The sequence below is a fragment of the Hordeum vulgare genome, chromosome 1H (assembly GCF_904849725.1).
Source record: "Hordeum vulgare subsp. vulgare chromosome 1H, MorexV3_pseudomolecules_assembly, whole genome shotgun sequence".
Lineage (NCBI taxonomy): Eukaryota > Viridiplantae > Streptophyta > Magnoliopsida > Poales > Poaceae > Hordeum > Hordeum vulgare.
In genome coordinates this window covers 427,506,077-427,525,644 of record NC_058518.1, presented here as the reverse complement: position 1 = coordinate 427,525,644, position 19,568 = coordinate 427,506,077, and the positions used below count along the sequence as shown (strand labels likewise).

The following is a 19,568-nucleotide window of genomic DNA, read 5'->3' as shown; positions in this document are numbered from 1 at the left end:
TTAACATCATATTCTACATGAAATTCTACACGAAAAACATATACAACTCATCGCGATCCGACTTACGGATTAAAAACTACGGACGTTTTAATATACGTATATCTTCTGGGATTTAGATTAATTCCTAAAATATAAATGGGCCGAAAGGGCAGCGGAAGATAGCAATTGCTCGCCTGGGGCGAGGGAAAAGAGGCAGGGGGAGACCTCACCTTGCGGGCCGGCATGGGAGGAGGAGATGGTGGGGTGGGCCGGCGGAGGTTGGTGGAGGCGGCCCACGTGGGAGACCTCAGCCTCGGAGGATCTGGGTCGACCGAGGAGGCCGCACGAGGTGCGCCGGCGGCGCTAGCTCAGCCCACTCCGGAGGCGAGCGCTAGAGCACACTGGGCCGCAGCAGCTGCTGGCGCTGGCGCCACGGGCGGCCAGGCGCTGGTCAACGCGGGGGGTTCCTCCCTCGACCGATCCCGCACGGGACGAGCCAGGAGGCGGCGGCTGGCGCCATGGAGGCCTGCACCTGCAACCGAGAAAGGAAACGGGTGAGGAGAGAGGAAGGGGGGAGAAGAAGAAGGGAGAGGAGAGGGGAATGAAGAGCCGGTGGCTCGAGATCCCCTGCGGACTGGCGCGCATAGGTGGGGGCGCACTGCTCCGACCGGTGGGGGGAGATCCGGCGAGGAGATGCGGGCATGGGAGGAGCTACGGGCATGGGAAGAGTTGCGGGCACGGGAGGAGTTGCAGGCACGGGAGGATCTGCGGGCATGGGAGGAGTTCCTGTGGTCGCCCGGACATGTCCGATTTGACCACGGACATGTCCGGTAGGTGGGGATTTGGGCGAATCTAAGCCCCATATCTCAGATCCGAAGGCTGAGAAAGGCTATGGAGCTTGGGCTGCGGGATTTGAAGGGTGTGGGCTAGCAGGTGGAGTTTTTAAGGGGGGTGGCTGCAAAAATGACTAGGGAAACCCTAGGGAAGTGAGAGGGCTCTCTCTAGGGGGGTGGAGTTTATATTGGGTTGGTCTAAGGTGGGGTGGACCTCGTCCGTCCGATCGCGATCCGATGACCACGAACGGAGGAAGTGGCTAGGTGGCACTACTGACCTGTGTAGATGGGCTATGTAAGGGTGAGAGGGAAATAGCGCGGTGCAGCAACAAGATTTAAAACACCGAAACACGTCCGACGGTAGACCGAATATGGTGTCGCTACGTCGACCGTTCGGGTACCAGACGGACTCCGATCGCGACGAAATTCGACAGGCGGCCTAGCTATAACTAATCTCGACTGCATGCCAAGTTTCACCCTGATCAGAGAAAGTTTTACACACACTTTTTAAAACAGGGTTTTGACGATGCCGCGGGCGCGTGCGTGTGCGCTCGGGCTCAGAACGGACAACGACGAGAACCAGCAACTAACAACGGATGCAAGTTTTGAAAACTGGCGGCAACGGAGATGCTGATGCAATACTGATGATGCACATGATGCGATGATGATGCGACAAAACAAAATACCCACACGACGAAAATGGAAAGAAGGGGGGATCTTCTGGAACGTCGGCATCGGGCTGTCACAACTCTCCTACACTACAAGAGGATCTCGCCCCGAGATCCAAGAATGAAAGGGGGAGAGGATGAGAAAGAACAAGAGGTAAAACTTAGTCGCTTCTTTGACAAACGAGTGAAACCAATGATCCTTGAAAGGTTGCAAAGCGATGAGGAGTGATATGAGAAAGAAGCAAGAATTCACGGAAAATTTCGGCAGCACTTCGGTAGGAAAATGGGACAAAAAATTCGATAAGAAGAGAGAATTAGACAATATGCATATCAAACAACTAAATAGAACAAGGGAACACCATGAACTTGATAGAACAACATAATAGACCCAAAAGAGCAACTTCACAAAGCCTCCGGAACAATAGAATAGGAACTAGTTCATGTGGAAGACGAGAATGAAGAAAAGAATGACAACTAACATCACAATAGAATTGAAGAGCCTCCGTACAGAGAATTGACGTAGCAATTGGAAAACCAACAACAAAAAGAACAAGATAGTAGTGGGTTTATGAAAATCATCTCAACAAATATGAGGTGACAATCAACCACTAAAAGAAACAAGGATAGCTTGGGAGCAACAAGAAATGGACACTTCTTACACCAAGAGGGTGCATTGAGAACTGGGATTAATGACAAGCACCATGATAGCACAATCCATAGGAAAAGCTTTAGGTGAAATCCAAACCAAAATAGCTCAATGAAGAAATCATGAGTTGAAAAAAATATCTCATGATCATAGAATTGGTGGATTTAATTATCTCATTCTAGAAAGGAAATCTCTTCGAGGCTGCTACACTAACAAGAATGCTATAATACCACCTCAAAGGATAAGGAAGAACAAATGCACTTGGAAATGCAAGAGAAAAAACTTGAGGTTCTCCAATAAGAATCTTGAAGAGGCAGAGAGATAAGCACCACTTGAAGCATAATTGAAAGAAGCACCTGTAAGAATTCACTACTGAATGGGAACACCACGAATCAATGAAGAAACATGAGAACGAAGAGATCATGAGCCACGTGAGAAAAAAAACTAGAACAAGGCACCGGAATAACCGAGAGACGAACGAAGAGACAACAATGAAGAAGAATTGAGGACGACAGCTGAAAGCTGAGAACGAAGAATCTTCTAAAATGATGGCCTTCGGAGAAACGAGAATGAAAACAACTCAGAAAACCACCGGATAGCAAGAAATGGATTCTCATGATTGGAACAAATTCAAGATGATAACATGAAGCTGAAATGACGAATATCCAAGCGAATAGACCAAGATTGAGAGAAACACTCCTTCGAATTTGCAAGCTGAGAATGATGATGAGGAACAACACCAAGAATAGCCGAGACACTCCGGAATAAAGAAGAATGCAAGGTTGAGCCAAATATGAGAATTAATTCAAATAGATCTTGGAGAAGGGATATGACTGATGAAATTCATACTTACGTCATAGTTGAAAAGAATTAGTGATATCCAGGCAAGGATTAAAAGAGCCAGGAAAGATCCTGGGAAAGAACATGTGGGTTATGGGCCCACTCACAGAAACCACCGTTGAAACAATAGATTAGAAAGAGAGATTGCACCGGTATAAGAAAACTAGATGAGGGTAGCACCTCAAAAGAATTAAAAGGATTGGAAATAAGAACCCCTGAGATAACTTCAGCACTCCGGCTGGAATAGAGAGAAATGACAATAAGAAGACTGATGAGAATTTCCAACATGGGAAAAATTACAAGGATGAATAGGATACAATGAACAAGGATAATTAAATTGAATTCACCGGGAAAGATGACAAGATTGAATAAAGATGAACACGAATCTCCTGAGAATCTTCACAATGAATCACCGGATAAGAGAGAAAATAACACACAGTGGAGGCACAAAGAAGAGAAAACTCTTGGATGAAAATTGAATCACTGAGAAAAAGGGTGGGAGGGTGGGGAAAAACAAAGACAACTTGAGCTAGATGAGATGAACTCCGGAATAAGATGAGAGAATAATCTTGCAAAAACTGGAGAGGATTGAATCCACTTGGAGAGAAACACACCGGTTGAAAAGAATTGATACGATGACTCCGGTTGACAAGAATTGATATGACAATTGAATGAACAAAAGAATTTGCATTCTCACATAAAAATATGAGAACACCTCTTAGGAAAGATCTGAAATCACCACTTGACATCGAAGCAACACGAATTACCATATTCCAACAAACAAAGGGTGAGGCTTATGAAACAAGCCAGAACAAGCTCATGAGAAAGATTTCGTACGATATTTTCGTGGACAGGAATCCACTAGATGTCGAACCCCAACCTAACATCATGCATTTGTTGGAAGATTGTCCTATAAGCAACTACTTGAATTTCCACCTAAGAATTCCCGAAATTTCTGGTCATGCAATCTGGTACACGGATACAAGGAGTAATAACACACAACCCCTATACTAACTCGTCACCTGTATCACATCCGTCAACACACAACCAGAATCTCGGACCTTCATCTACAACAGACCCTCGTGATCACAACGATACAAAGTATGGCAGTACTCCCGAATAATCTGCACCAGTACTGGGGACATCGGGGTTATCTCGCCACTACTAGTATGGAAGCAATTACGAACATCCTTCGTTCTGAGATACTAAGAAATCTGAATAATAACGATGTGCTCAAGAATCCCCTGGAGCTCAACTCCCCTGAAACTTAAAGCAGATAGGAGGCACCAAGACAGAACTCCGTCACATCGGCATCATATAGATTCCAAAAATATCCGCATGATCCTAAATTTTTTTTAGTGGGAAGAGGAGTAGAATTAAATTATTTCGTCAAGATTCCTCACCAGAGCATAGAAGAGGAGAAAAAAGAATCCTACTCTCCGATATATAACTAGACTCAAAGCAGTTTTTCACTAGACTCGACTCGGCCAAGTTCGATCAATCAAGGGGGCTCCTAGGTCGGTACTGCTCTGATACCAACTTGTCACGCCCAAGATGCGACCATATCCTGCATTTGGCACGAAGGCCTCGTCAGGGATAGAAGCGCATCTCGTCGTGTCGCAAGAATGGATATCGTTACAAGTACATGTACCGAAAAGATGAGATATATATATATATAGAATTGGCTTACACTCGCCACAAGCTACATCAGAGTCACATCAGTACATTACATAATCATCAAGAGTAAGAGCAGGGTCCAGCTACGGACGAAAACAAACGACAAAAGAAGAACGACGTCCATCCTTGCTATCCCAGGCTGCCGGCCTGGAACCCATCCTAGATCGATGAAGGAGAAGAAGAAGAAGCAACTCCAAATGAACAATCAACGCGCTCGCGTCAGGTAACCTTTACATGTACCTGCAACTGGTGTTGTAGTAATCTGTGAGCCACAGGGGACTCAACAATCTCATTTCCAAAGGTATCAAGACTAGCAAAGCTTATTGGGTGAGGTATCGTTAAGTGGTGAGGTTGCAGCAGCGACTAAGCATATATTTGGTGGCTAAACTTACGAGTACAAGAAAATAAGAGGGGGAAGATCTACGCATAGCGGACGTGAACTACGGATGATCAAATGAATGATCCTGAACACCTACCTACGTCAGACATAACCCCACCGTGTACTCGATCGGAGAAGGAACTCACGAAAGAGACAGTCACGGTTACGCACACAGTTGGCAAGTTTTATTTAAGTTAACTTCAAGTTATCTAGAACCAGTGTTAAACAAAGTTTCCACGTTGCCACATAACCACGACCACGGCTTTCCGAAAGATTTAATCCTGTAGGGGTGCTCCAACTAGTCCATCACAAATTACCACAAGCCGCATAGAAATTCTCAATCACGACACCCGCGATCTCGTCGGATTCCTTAGTGGAAAACCTCAACTCTGAGATTACCCAAAGCATCATTGGAATCCCGATGCACAAGATATCTCGTCAAAGGTAAAACTAATCCAGCAAGGCCGCCCGACGTGTTGACGTACCCGATAGGAGCCGCGTATCTCGTTCTCAGGACACGACGGATTGCCAAACCTCGAGTTTCCTCACGGTGGCCCCGTAGGAGACCGTTTGGGACCAACACCATCACCACTGGCCCCTCCTCTTTATGTAAAATTACTCCTCAGGTAGCGCTAACTCCCTATGCATTACAGTATTATCAAAATTATTATGTTGGGAAAATGTAAAACGAATGTTGGGCCTTGCCAGACCAGCTTTAATCTAAAACGAATTATCAAGGGGGTCCCCATAACATCCCCGATCGTGTTAGGAGCGCTCAATTATGGAACATAACACCGGTAGACGAAACTAAGGGGGCAAAGGTGGAACAAAACACCAGGCTAGAAAGACCGAGCCTTCCACCTTTTACCAAGTATATAGGTGCATTAAATTAAATAGCATTTAATATGGTGATATAACAAGGAACCCATGTTATCACATGGAAACAACTGCACCTGCAACTAGCAACGCTAACACAAGGTTAAGCAAGCAGTAACTTAGCCAATCAGTGGTTTGCTAGGTTGAACAGGTTGAAGGTGTTCATGGCATAGTTGAGAGGCTGATATTTAACATGTGGTAGGCAACGAGACATAATCGATAGAAGCGATAAAACTAGCATGGCAATGATAGTAATGGTATACGGGGAAATGATCATCTTGCCTGAGATCCCGCTTGGAAGAAGAATGCCTCCGTGAAGCAGACAAACCGACGTAGTCAAACGGGTCCTCACAGTCCGACACGCTTGCGGAACTCTAGCGAGTCGAAGGAAGCCGGAAACAAGAATCAACACACAATATTCACCACACGATGCACAACACATATGATGCATGAGCAGCTGAATACATGCAAGTCACGGCATGACAATTCACACAACCAAACACTACACATTAAGTGAAGTTCAATATGCAACGAGTTGCATATTGACGAAACTCCACGTTTAATTATTTAGTTCTATCCCGATTAGATACACGACAATATTAAATGTGGTTAAACATGGTAAGAGGTGAAGCGCAATTAATCTACCAATCTAGGCATTTTAAATGAGGTCGGAAATGACATATAGCACCTCCGAAACAACCTCACAAGTTAATTTACAATTCTGTCCAGATCTGAACTAACACATTTAATTAGTTGTTAAACAGCAAAACAAATAGGTTCACGTGATTCTACGCGTCGAGACAAGCAATTTATACATAGAGATCATCTCCAACAGAGCTACGGATCAAAAGTTACAAGCACCGCAAGATATGATGGCATGTATGCAATATGTGTGCAACGACGGCTACGAGCACTTCAAAACATACAAACAGCAAGAGAAAATGAAACCACACGAGATTCTAAGCAAGTTTCATGTAGGACACGATCAAATCGGAGCTACGGTTCAACAACTACGAGCAAAACAAGAAATCACTACAATCTGCCAAAATCAGCCATATAGCATTTTCTACGCCCCACAACTACGGGGTACAGTACTCCGATAAACTCAAGCAAGGCATGACACGAAAGAGGGCAAGAAGTACTACTACAAACAACTAACAACAACTAGCATGGAAAAATGGAACACTAGGAAAAGAAGATACAAAATGGCTTCTCACACACTATTTCAGACTTAGTGGAAATAACACCTCATGAAAGTGCAGTTTTCAGCCTGAAGGCACATTGACAGCAGCAAAACCACAAGCTACAGGACTCCAAATGGCATGAAAATTCACAGCATGCTAGAGAAACACAAGGTTTACAACTAACTCCATTGGACCAACCTCAAAAGAGCTACAGATCACAAGATAGAAGCAAAACAAAACAGCAACAAAATATAACAGATTCCAGACTTAGAAATATTTCAGCACCTCCAAATCAGCACTATTTCTAGCAACTTGAGAGCAAGCAAACCACACCTAAACATGCATTTCTATTGCAACAAAAAATACCAGGGGCTAGTCTAAACAGCCAAGAACAACTTCCTAGTTGACAACTCCGTCAAACGACGGACGAAATAAATCCTACGAAATAAACAAGAGGGCAACACGGTAAAATATCGCGCGAACTAACTCGCTCAAAAGCTAAAATTAATTGCACAGAAAAATCCCATGGATTTTCTACCCCGGAAACATATAAAATATGTGGGGTTGCACAACAAAATAATGCCACACGAAAAAGCAAGAAAAAAACCTATACACGGGAAAATAAACTACCGGCAAACCCTACACGCAAAAAATACCAATTACCGTTCTAAAATACATGGAATAATGGTTTCTAAAACATGGGCATTTATACTACGGCATCCGAGCAACCCGGGCACGCGCGAAAAAAATAGCTACGGGCAATATCCTATTGGAACAACACGCTAACCTATGCATTCAACACGTTATCCAATGTCAAATCATTATGCAAGTTTTAAAATCGTATTCTACACGAAAAACATATACAACTCATCGCGATCCGACTTACGTATTAAAAACTATGGATGTTTTAATATACGTATATCTTCTGAAATTTAGATTAATTCCTAAAATTCCTAAAATCTAAATGGGCCGAAAGGGCAGCGCAAGATAGCAATTGCTCGCCTGGGGCGAGGGAAAAGAGGCAGGGGGAGACCTCACCTTGTGCGCCGCCCTCGGAGGAGGAGATGGTGGGGTGGGCTGGCGGAGGTTGGTGGAGGCGGCCCACGTGGGAGACCTCAACCTGGGAGGATCTGGGCCGACCGAGGAGGCCGCACGAGGTGGGCCAGCGGCGCTAGCTCAGCCAACCCCGGAGACGAGCGCTAGGGCACACTGGGCCGCAGCGGCTGCTGGCGTTCGCGCCACAGGCGGCCAGGCGCTCGTCAACGCGGGGGGTTCCTCCCTCGACCGATCCCGCACGGGACGACCAAGGAGGCGGCGGCTGGCGCCATGGAGGCCTGCACCTGCGACCGAGAGAGGAAACGGGTGAGGAGAGAGGAAGGGGGAAGAAGAAGAAGGGAGAGGAGAGGGGAATGAAGACCCGGCGGCTCGAGATCCCGTGTGGGCTGGCGCGCACAGGCGGGGGCGTACTACTCCGGCCGGTGGGGGGGGAGATCCGGCGAGGAGATGCGGGCATGGGAGGAGTTGCGGGCACGGGAGGAGTTGCGGGCACGGGAGGATCTGCGGGCATGGGAGGAGTTCCTGTGGTCGCCCGGACATGTCCGATTTGACCACGGACATGTCCGGTAGGTGGGGATTTCGGCGAATGTGAGCCCCATATCTCAGATCCGAAGGCTGAGAAAGGCTATGGAGCTTGGGCTGCGGGATTTGAAGGGTGTCGGCTAGCAGGTGGAGTTTTTGAGGGGGGTGGCTGCAAAAATGACTAGGGGAAACCCTAGGGAAGTGAGAGGGCTCTCTCTAGGGGGTGGAGTTTATATAGGGTTGGTCTAAGGTGGCGTGGACCTCGTCCGTCCGATCGCGATCCGATGACCACGAACGGAGGAAGTGGCTAGGTGGCACTACTGGCCTGTGTAGATGGGCTATGTAGGGGTGAGAGGGAAATAGCGCGGTGCGGCAACAAGATTTAAAACACCGAAACACGTCCGACGGTAGACCAAATACTGTGCCGCTACGGTCGACCGTTCGGTAACCAGACAGACTCCGATTGCGACGAAATTCGACAGGCGGCCTAGCTATAACTAATCACGACCGCATGCCAAGTTTCACCCCGATCAGAGAAAGTTTTACGCACACTTTTTTAAAACAGGGTTTTGACGATGCCGCGGACGCGTGCGTGTGCGGTCGGGGTCAGAACGGACAACGACGAGAACCGACAACTAACAACGGATGCAAGTTTTGAAAACTGGTGGCAACAGAGATGCCGATGCAATGCTGATGATGCGCATGATGCGATGATGATGCGACAAAAGAAAATACCCACACAACGAAAATAGAAAGAAGGGGGGATCTTCTGGAACGTCGGCATCGGGCTGTCACAATACTACTCATAGATAGGATCTAGAACACAAATATATTCATGAAAACATAAGATATTTAGATCTAAAATCATGGCACTCGGGCCCAAAGTGACAAGCATTAAGAGTAACAAGTAGTAGCAAAGATGATAGACACCATAGTAGATGATAGTCAACATGCCCCCAACAATCCGACAAACTATTACATGATCTAACTCATCCAATCTCTCCCATCCCATTCACCTACAACAGGGAATTACTCACACATGATGGGGGAAGCCATGGGAGGAGGATGGAGTGGTGATGGTGATGACGATGGCAACGATTTCCCCTCTCCGAAGGCCAAAACAACCTCCATATTAGCTCTCCCGAAGAAGAACTGAGGGTGGCGGCAGCTCCGCGTCGAGAACTTGCAGAACGACTTCTGTTCTTGGATTTGTCCGTCACGGGTAAAAATAGGAGCCAAAGTAGGGCACCAGAGGGGGTGGACCCCACCCAGGTGGCCTCCCGGCGTGGCCTGGGGGCAGGCCGCGCCCACAGGTCGCCTGGAGCCCTGGTGGCCCCCCTCTAGCCCATCTTCTAGCCCAAGGTCCCTCCCGGTGCGTGGATTTTCTCTATGTTTTATGGGAATTTTTTAGGACATCTAAATATCCATTTTCCTGCACACAAGAAAACCATACAGGCAGCTCTGCTGAAAACAACGTCAGTCCGAGTTAGTTTCATTCAAATCATGCAAGAATGAGGCCAAAACAATAACAAAGTGTTTGGAAAAGTCGATACGTTTGAGACGTATCAGCCGGCAAGACGGCGGCGACGTCGCGGTGGTGATGATGGAGAGGGTCCCGCCGAGACAACGGTTCTAGCAACAGCAGGCCCCACGATGGGCGCCAACTATCGTGATATTTTTGCATAACAGATGCCAGGGGTGTCTTAGAGAGGTGAGAGCAAGGCCGCCGTGGAGATCCGAAACGGGTTGGATAACAACACGCGGTGGTTTATCCAGGTTTGGGGTCCTCGCGTGGAGGTAACACCCCTAGTCCTGCATGTGTGGTGTATATGGAAAGTATATGGTCGTACATTGTTGCTCATTGAGCTGTCTGGAGGAAGAAGAAGGAGATTGTGAGCTTTCCTCTTCCGTGGAGAGTGGGGGACGAGAGAATGGGGGGAGCCAGGAAGAATCCTCCCCCTCCTGTGCATGTGGGCTGGCTCCATGAGTCACCTTATAAAGGGGTGCCTATGAGGACAAAGGATGGACCACATGACCTAACTTTACCGTTGGAGATGATGGGTGAGGGGGGCCACACGACCTAACTTCAGTGTTGGAGGTGATGGGTGCGCAGTGATGCAGGCTGGACTACTCGGGCGCAGTGATGCAGGCCTCAGCGTCCACGCATCGTGTCTGATGGGACGTTGAAGCTGATTTCACTGGGCTCCACTCGGACGGTCTCCAGCCGGATGGGTTCCAGTCGGACAGGCTCCAGCTGGACGGGCTCCAGCTGGACACGTTCCAGCCGGAAGCCGGACGGGTTCGAGCCGGACAGGCTCCAGCCGGACGGGTCTCCAGCCGGCAGCCGGCAGCCAGACGGGTTCCAGCCAGGAACCGGACATGTCTCAAGTCGGATAGGTTCGAGCCGGCGGCCGACAGCCAAACAGGTCTCCACTCGGATAGGTTCCAGTCGGCAGCCGACAGCCGGACAGGTATCCAGCGGGACAGGTTTCAGCCGGCAGTCGGATAGGTCTCTAGCCGAACAGGCTTTTGTCTTCACTCCTTCGATCGTCTTTGTTGATTCGCGGGTATGGCGTATCGGGGGCAACTCCATCAATGTTTTGAAACGTTGTATTGTCTCTTTTAGCCTATCGGAGGTCATCCCCCGACACGGACAAAATTGAATGACCACATTTCAATTAAAGACCTCAATTGGTTGTGAGACCTCCAACTCTAGAAAGATTAGTGTCTTAGAAGATTGACGGAGAAAACCCATAACACAAACAAACCCAACTTGCAGAGTTGTGAAACCAATATACAAAACAACATGTTAAAATTGGATGTCATGCTCGTTAGTATTTGGACAAAAATAGTTGCCTTGCATAGATACATACTCCATCCGTTTCAAAATATAAGACATTTTAGAAATTTCATTAGGAGAGTATATACAGAACAAAATGAGTGAATGTACACTCTAAAATATTGTCTATATACATCCGTATGTAGTTTACAGTGCAATTTCTAAAATGTCTTATATTTAGAAAGAGAGGGAGTAGAATTTTGTTTTGAGGGCTAGAGCGAAAACTCTAGGGGCCGTTTACGTACGAAACAACAATATACTCGGCCCAACTTTTCAATATCACATGATACTATCTCTAAGCATTGATGCACGGGCAGGATAACGTGCGTCAATGACGCCGTGCGCTGAAAATGAGTTTTAGGCGCTTTTTGACTAGTTTAGTGGACCGTAATGCCAGAGTGATTGATTGGTTTCCTGTACGTTCGTTGGAGCTTCGCCACAGGATGGATAGACATAGACAGGATGATGCTTGATGCATATCCCTGTCGTCGTGTGCGCGCGTACATACGTACGGCATCTGCGTAACGTGGCCGATGCATACCTTCATGGGTGTGCGGAGACGTACGCGGCCGCCAGTTTTTTCTTCTTTTTACGTTTTCCACCTGGACCAAGAACGATACCGTACGTGGTTCCACCTCCGTGAATGAGTGGCATTTTCACAGATTTATTGTATTTTCTCAGTCTTAAAATAAATAACTCAATTTTATATTAAATTTAGTACAAAATCAAGTCATTTATTTAAAAACAGAGGGATACTTTTTAAGCAAAAGAAGGGCCTTTCCTTTTCTATTTCTATTAATATAAATCACAGGTTTATTTTGTAGGCACACGTTACAATTTTAACTTGTCTTCATGTGTCGAGGAATCGTTGCCTCTGAATTATGACCTTGAAATCGTAAAAAGAATAAGAATTGTGACCATAGTGTTTTAGAATAAAACTTATAATTCCTTTGTTTGGAATTACTTGTCATTAAAACAATGTATCTAAAACTAAGATACGTCTAGATATATTTATTTCTATGACAAATAATTTCAGACGAAGAGAATACTTTTACTCGTAAAAAAACACGAATGACATTAAACAACTTATGGTAGGACCAAGTCCTGAATCTAAAAGCTGAGTAGAGCTCATAGTAAACCACTAAGATATATTTCCTGCTATGGCAGAAAAACTATTGTACTAAATCATTGACATTTATTTTGAAACGTAAGAAGTAGTACGTAGTTCAAAGAGTACAATAGTGAAGTGCCTACAAGAACTCTTGTGGTGGCAAGCTTTTTATTTTTGTTATTGTTTTTTTCTAACGGTGCAACGCAGGAGCTCTACTGATTGCTAAGATAGAGAAAAAAATATATATAAAAATATTATTATCGTTGTTGTTGTTGCTGGTGCTGCTACTGCTGTTGCACACATTCTAACGCGAGTCACGCACTCTTCACCCCATCGAGTGGCACTAAAACTTGAATGAGCGCATAAAAATGTTGTAAGGTACTCCCCGTTCAGAAATACTTGTTTAAAACATAAATATAAATGAATGTATTTAAAATTAAAATATATGTAGATACATTCATTTTTTAAATAAATAATTTCGGACTAAGGAAGTAGCACATAAAATATGATGTAGCATATGTACGCGCCTCAGCCCTTGGGGTCCCGAAGAGACGATCAACACGACCTATACAACATTAAAATATACTCCCTCCGTCCGGAAATACTTGTCCTAAAGATGAATGTATCTACACTTATTTTAGTTATAGATACATTCATTATATTCATTTTTAGGACAAGTATTTCCGGACGGAGGGAGTATGTAGTACTACTCTCTCCGTTCATTAATTGTATAAAACATTTTTGCTTTCTGTTCATTCATACTTTAAAACAAATGTTGCTTATTTAGTATAATTTCTTTTATTACTCTAATTATAAATTTAGGTCATTTATTTCAAAACAAAGGAATCCGTGTCTACATATCTTAGTATGTACTCCCTCCGTAAATAAATATAAAAGCGTTTAGATCACTAAACTTGTGATCTAAACACTTTTATATTACTTTATAGAGGAAGTATGTCTTATCTTTATATGTGTGTATTTTTTTAGTAATGATCAAAAGGTTTTTATATTTTTTACTGTGAAAGTAGCCAATATTGAAATACGGAGTAACTGAAAGGTTAGTCATACGCTCCAACTGACACCCATATGGGGTTCCCTACCTTTCCGCTTTGGCAGCCCCTCCACTACGTGTCACGCCGGCAACGGGCGCACGTTCCGTCGTGGGCCTTGCAGACTAACCCGAAACGGAACACCTGTCCACGTGATCGAGCCGCCGTTGCCACCCAGCCGCCTCGCCGCTCCTGGCCGCGCCCCGGCCAAGCGCCCTGGCGTAAGCAGTGACAAAAGCCGCGCCCCGTCCGACGGATGCCCTCCACGTCTCGCCACCAACGGCATCCCGCTCGGCGCGCGCGCGCGCGCTCTATATATGGCGCGCGTGCCGCACTGCGCATGGTTTCATGCTCTCCTCGCCCCTTCCAGGACCAGAAGCAAGCCCTTCGCTTCCATCGTCCGGTCCAGCTAGCTAGCTCTGCGACGCGATTAAAGCCAAAATAGGTCCTGTTTATCGGTATCTGGTCTGTCGCAGCAGTTTGGAGCTGTCAGATTTGAGTAGCTAGCTTAGCTCTCCTGGTCTACATATATCGTATCGAGCGAGGAGAAGGATCGTCGAGGAGATGAGCGGCGGAGGAGGAGGATCGGCGGCCACGCAGGGGCAGCAGGATCTGCAGCTGCCGCCGGGCTTCAGGTTCCACCCGACGGACGAGGAGCTGGTGATGCACTACCTCTGCCGGCGGTGCGCCGGCCTGCCCATCTCCGTGCCCATCATCGCCGAGGTCGACCTCTACAAGTTCGACCCATGGCAGCTCCCAAGTACGTTCGCCTTGCCCTGATCATCGGTCCCCTCGATCGCTGCACCGTTCGGCCAGGCCGGGGCAGCATGCATGCATGCATGAGCTCTCACGTGGTAGTAGTGATTTAATCGTTTTTTGCATCTGCGTGTGCGTGCAGGAATGGCTCTGTACGGCGAGAAGGAGTGGTACTTCTTCTCCCCGCGCGACCGCAAGTACCCCAACGGGTCGCGGCCGAACCGGTCGGCCGGCACGGGGTACTGGAAGGCCACCGGCGCCGACAAGCCGGTGGGCTCGCCCAAGCCCCTGGCCATCAAGAAGGCGCTCGTCTTCTACGCCGGCAAGGCGCCCAAGGGCGACAAGACCAACTGGATCATGCACGAGTACCGCCTCGCCGACGTCGACCGCTCCGCCCGCAAGAAGAACAGCCTCAGGGTACCATACTCCCCTCTCCCTCTCCCTACCCTACCCTCCGACCTGCACGCAGTAGGTGGCTCAAATCAAACTGTGCAGGAATCATCATCTTCAATCAGCCCCTCTTAACTTTGTCCTCTTTGGCATTATCTCCAACGATTAGATAAGGAGTTGGTTATCGTCACGTATCGATCGTACGTGGAAGATAAGTGGGGCTTAGTTAATTAATTATATTTATGATCCTTGTCACAGGCCGCTTTCTCGCGAGTGTGAACGGTGGAGATGCCGGTGTGCGTCATCTCTCTCGCCCGCCAATTATCTCTCGCGCTTTGTGCGCTGCGATAGCGACTCACTTTTATAATCGATACGAAAATATCCAACCAATATTGCCTTCGGATTACGCGAAAAAAAAAATTCGTTCGTCACTAATCAGTTTATGATGATGGATTCATGTTTTTTTTGAATGTTTATATTAGAGATATGGTTTTTGTTGTGAAATCTGAACGTGTCGATCGATCTTTTTGCGGTTTGTTCAGTTGGACGACTGGGTGCTGTGCCGGATCTACAACAAGAAAGGCGCCTCGGAGAGGCCGAGCGCCGGCGACCGGGCCGGCAAGGCGAGCCCCGGGCACGCGGCCGTGGGCTCGCCGCCGGAGCAGAAACCGGCCCTGCTCCCGCCATACGCGCCGCCACCGTTCTCGGACCTGGCGGCGTACTACGAGGTGAGGCCGTCGGACTCGATGCCGCGGGCGCACGCGGACTCGAGCTGCTCGGAACACGTGCTGACGGCGTCGTGCGAGCGGCCGGAGGTGCAGAGCCAGCCCAAGATCTCCGACTGGGAGCGAACGTTCGCCTCCACCGCCCCGGGCGTCAACCCGGCGGCGGGGCTGCCGGCCGGCGACCCGCTCCTCCAAGACATCCTCATGTACTGGGGCAAGCCTTTCTGAGAATCCGTCCGACTCGGCGGCTGTACGTGTGGTTTGGGCGCGGCTGAGAGAGGAAATCAACCGGGGTGACTCGGGCGAGCCGCCGGAATCTATCGACAGGAGATACTCGTAGCCGTTGGATGAAAGGTATCAATAGTGTACAAGGAGTCACGGACGGCGGCGATGAGACGCGGGAGCCCCGGTGTGTTCGAGGAGGGACGCAAAGAGTACTGTACTTGGTCATGGTGTATATGGATTTGAACTAAGCTGTGTATATGCGATTGGTTTGGAAATGTTTTACTTTTTTCTTTTTTAGGTTGCCTTTTCTACCTTTGTCTTTTCGGAGAGAAATGCATAGTCTTTCATTTTATGCGGGGGAGAGATATGCGTGGAATAAATATACTGGCCACTCAGGTTACACTTTAAGACTAAATCTCATGCATGAAGTTCCTCAAAGATAGGGTATACTCTGCATCCTTGGTTTACAAGACAGGATTACAAGGCACAACTTAAAGGCCTCGTCACATCGGACATTCAGTATGAACGATGTTGTAGGCCCCCCCTTCGATGCAAGTTTTTTGCTTGGCTTATTTTTCAAGATAAAATTTAGACTTGTTGTAGGCCCCCCTTCGATGCAAGTTTTTTGCTTGGCTTATTTTTCAAGATAAAATTTAGACTTCACACTGCTTGAGCCGTTGTGGTTAGCCTAATTGTGGTCCATGCCCTTTTTGCAAGCAAACACAAGAAACCGTGGCTCATCTACTCTTGAAGTGCTATTACATCATGCGCATTTGGAATGGCATCCTCTCATGCTCCGCATGCATCACATAGACGTGACGAGGGCTTCGGTAAGAGAATGATGAAATAGCAACCTTCATATCTGGCCCTGGCTCGCCCAAGGCGCTTGCCTCACTCATGATGCCCATCTCTTGGAAGTTTTGGTTCGAATGCAATGCTAGAGTCTTTGGCCACTCATCAACAAAACCAAATAAGAGGTGTCAATTTGGGCTTTGGCTGGAGCGAAATATTTGGGTGCTGTAATGCCGCGAGTAGTCCTTTTACTTGTCGCGTTGCGGCTTATGTCTAAGCTCTTCTTCCTTAATCAATGAAATGGCAAGCCTTTGGCTTTTTTCCAAAAAAAATCTCATGCATGATGGGCTATGGGACAATAGCCTCGGCGCGTGCCCACTAGCGAGCCTTGTCATGGATGGTTTGGGTCAGGCGAGGGGCGCGACAGCTCAACAATGATGATACATGTGTTGTGAGCCTTTCAGATCCACCATGTTGTGAGTATGATCATGGTGGGAGGCCTTTATGATGGCTAGAGTGTAAATCGTCGTGAGCCGATACCCATCAATCCAAGAAACCAACGACGATGTTGGGGAGGCGAGATGTCGACTTGCCCAAGCGAGAATGTTGTGTCACACCTGATGGGCGATGGGGCAGTCCACGAGCAGGTGGTTCATCTTCACGGTTCTGGTCACACATAATGTGGTGTGGATCTTGCGGGAGGCCGCGACGAAGTAAACCATCAGCTGTCCACCAAAGATCTTGGAATAACAAGCATATGAACATCTTTGGTCGAAACGGAGCCCATGTGCATGATACTTGTGATCTGCGTTGGAATTTCTGTGAAGAGGAATGGGTTATCGTAACACAACGCGGGTAAGTATTTCCCTCGATTAAGAAACCAAGGTTTATCGAACCAATAGGAATATCAATCATCAACCGTCTTGAGTGGCTGCACATAAAAGAGCAAACAACTTGCACCCAACGCGGGCAAGAGGGTTGTCAATCCCCTTGATCTCGTTATTTGCAAGCGAATGAGGTGTGTAGATAATTGTATATAGTTGTGAATTGCAAAATAAAATAAAAGACAAATAATAAAAGCAAGGAAATTATGAGTTTTATAAATATATAAGCGACTAGACTCGGGGGACATAGTGTTCTCTAATGGTATCTCTCATGAAAGCAGCATATGATGGATAAACAAATTACTCTTGGGCAATTGATAGAACCGCGGATAGTTATGTTGTTCTTACGCCAATGATCATGTATATATAGGCATCACGTTCATGAGCAAATAGGATGACTTCTGCCTGCACCTACTACTATTACTCCATCCATCGACCGCTATCCAGCATGCATTTAGAGTATTAAGTAAAACATGGTAATGCTTGGAGAACAATGACATGAAGTAGACAAAGTAAAATAAATCAATATGAATAAACCCCATCATTTTATCCTTAGTGACAACTGTTGGGGAACGTTGCATGGGAAACAAAAAAATTCCTACGCACATACAAGATCTATCCATGGTGATGAGCATCTATGAGAGCGGAGATCGGACCATTGTAGATCGCTAAGCGTGAAGTGTTAAGAAACGCGGTTGATGTAGTTGAATGTTGTCACGTGGAAGCATCTGTACCTGCAACCAGCAACGTTATAAGAACGATGAGCAAGCAGTAACATAGTCAAACAAGGGTTTGCTGGGTTGTGAAGGGGGTTAGAGGCTTTTCATGGCAATGTGGGAAGGCTGACATTTAAGTGGTAGGCAGCGAGACATAGCAATAGAAACAAGACAATTAGCATAGCAATGATAGTTCTGGGAAATTATCATCTTGCATGTGATCCTGATGAGGACATCAATACCATGGTTACACCCACAGCCCCAGCTTCTATACATACTGGACCAGTTACTAGAGCTCACGCATGCCAATCGAATTAACATGTATTTTCATTTCTTGGAAATCCTTCGAATGTTCATGAACATATGATGCTGCCTAAGTTAGATACTTTTGTTGTACTTATGAATGAAGGACCTAGCATGGACAAGAAGGATATTTGTTGGGGCGGGATCAAGCATGGAGATGAAGGTGCACGCGCGGGAAAGAACAATAGAGCTTCCACTGGTGATTTTTGCACTTTGAAACCATTATAATGAGAGCATGAAGGCTTGGACGAAATATTCAAGACGCCACTTAATAAATTTCGTCCATAAGCTATTATAGGTGCTGAGCCACCTTATTTTTGGTCCAGGCCCATGTAATTTCGAAATACCATATTATAGGCTATTTTTAGAGTCTGTATGTGTGGGGAAACTGAGTTAGGGTCGGTTTCGGACCCCTCCTCCAAGGGGCAGGAAATTCCTCCACTATTCCCCCATATATACAGCCCTTAGGGCACCGTTTAGATTTTGGTTTTGTTTAAATTACAAGTTCTCCATAGCTGCAACTTCGCGTTCTTTGTTTGTGTTCCACGACCACACAAAGGCGTCATAGAAAGCCACTTTCATCAATAAAGCTTTCCTCTTATATTCGCAATATCCAGATTGCAATCCTAGTTTCTTCCTTGTTCTTCGTTTGCGTGTAGGAAACACACCGTCGTAGTCAGGTTGATCGTGCTCCAGCGTTGTCAATAACCTCTTGGAGTTGGTTTAGCGGTTGCTAAGGCGCGACGTCCTCACACGTTCGTAGTCGGATCGTCAAAGTCTACTCCACCAAAAACGATAACCACCATCTCATGGAAAGACACGGACAACTTCGCCTCTATCAAGTGGCATCCGCTCTTCATACTTATAGTCCACGGAAAAGCCACAAAAAATTAGGGTTAGATCATCATATGTATCCAAGCTAATCGGAGGCTTTGCATAGTCTTGTCACTATTTTTCTTTGTTGAATTTTTGGTTACATCGTCGTGTCGAGTTGCTGGTCTTAGTGTCTAGTCCTTTAGAGTTTCGTGTTCTGTTGACAGGTTATCACGCCGTCATCGCTCCATCTTTCATCGATGTCATATACCACAACCACGCTACCATCATAGCTGCTGCGAAAT

At 46.7% G+C, this 19,568-nt stretch overlaps 1 protein-coding gene across 1 annotated transcript; it reads left to right on the top strand.

The window, feature by feature from the left end:
- Positions 1-13,919: 13,919 nt before the first annotated feature.
- LOC123442660 (NAC domain-containing protein 48-like) lies at positions 13,920-16,107 on the top strand. The gene is made up of 3 exons (XM_045118770.1): positions 13,920-14,419; positions 14,558-14,832; positions 15,348-16,107. Exons 1-3 carry the CDS (start codon positions 14,224-14,226, stop codon positions 15,756-15,758), a joined length of 882 nt encoding a protein of 293 aa, XP_044974705.1. The 5' UTR covers positions 13,920-14,223; the 3' UTR covers positions 15,759-16,107.
- The last annotated feature ends 3,461 nt before the right edge of the window (positions 16,108-19,568 follow it).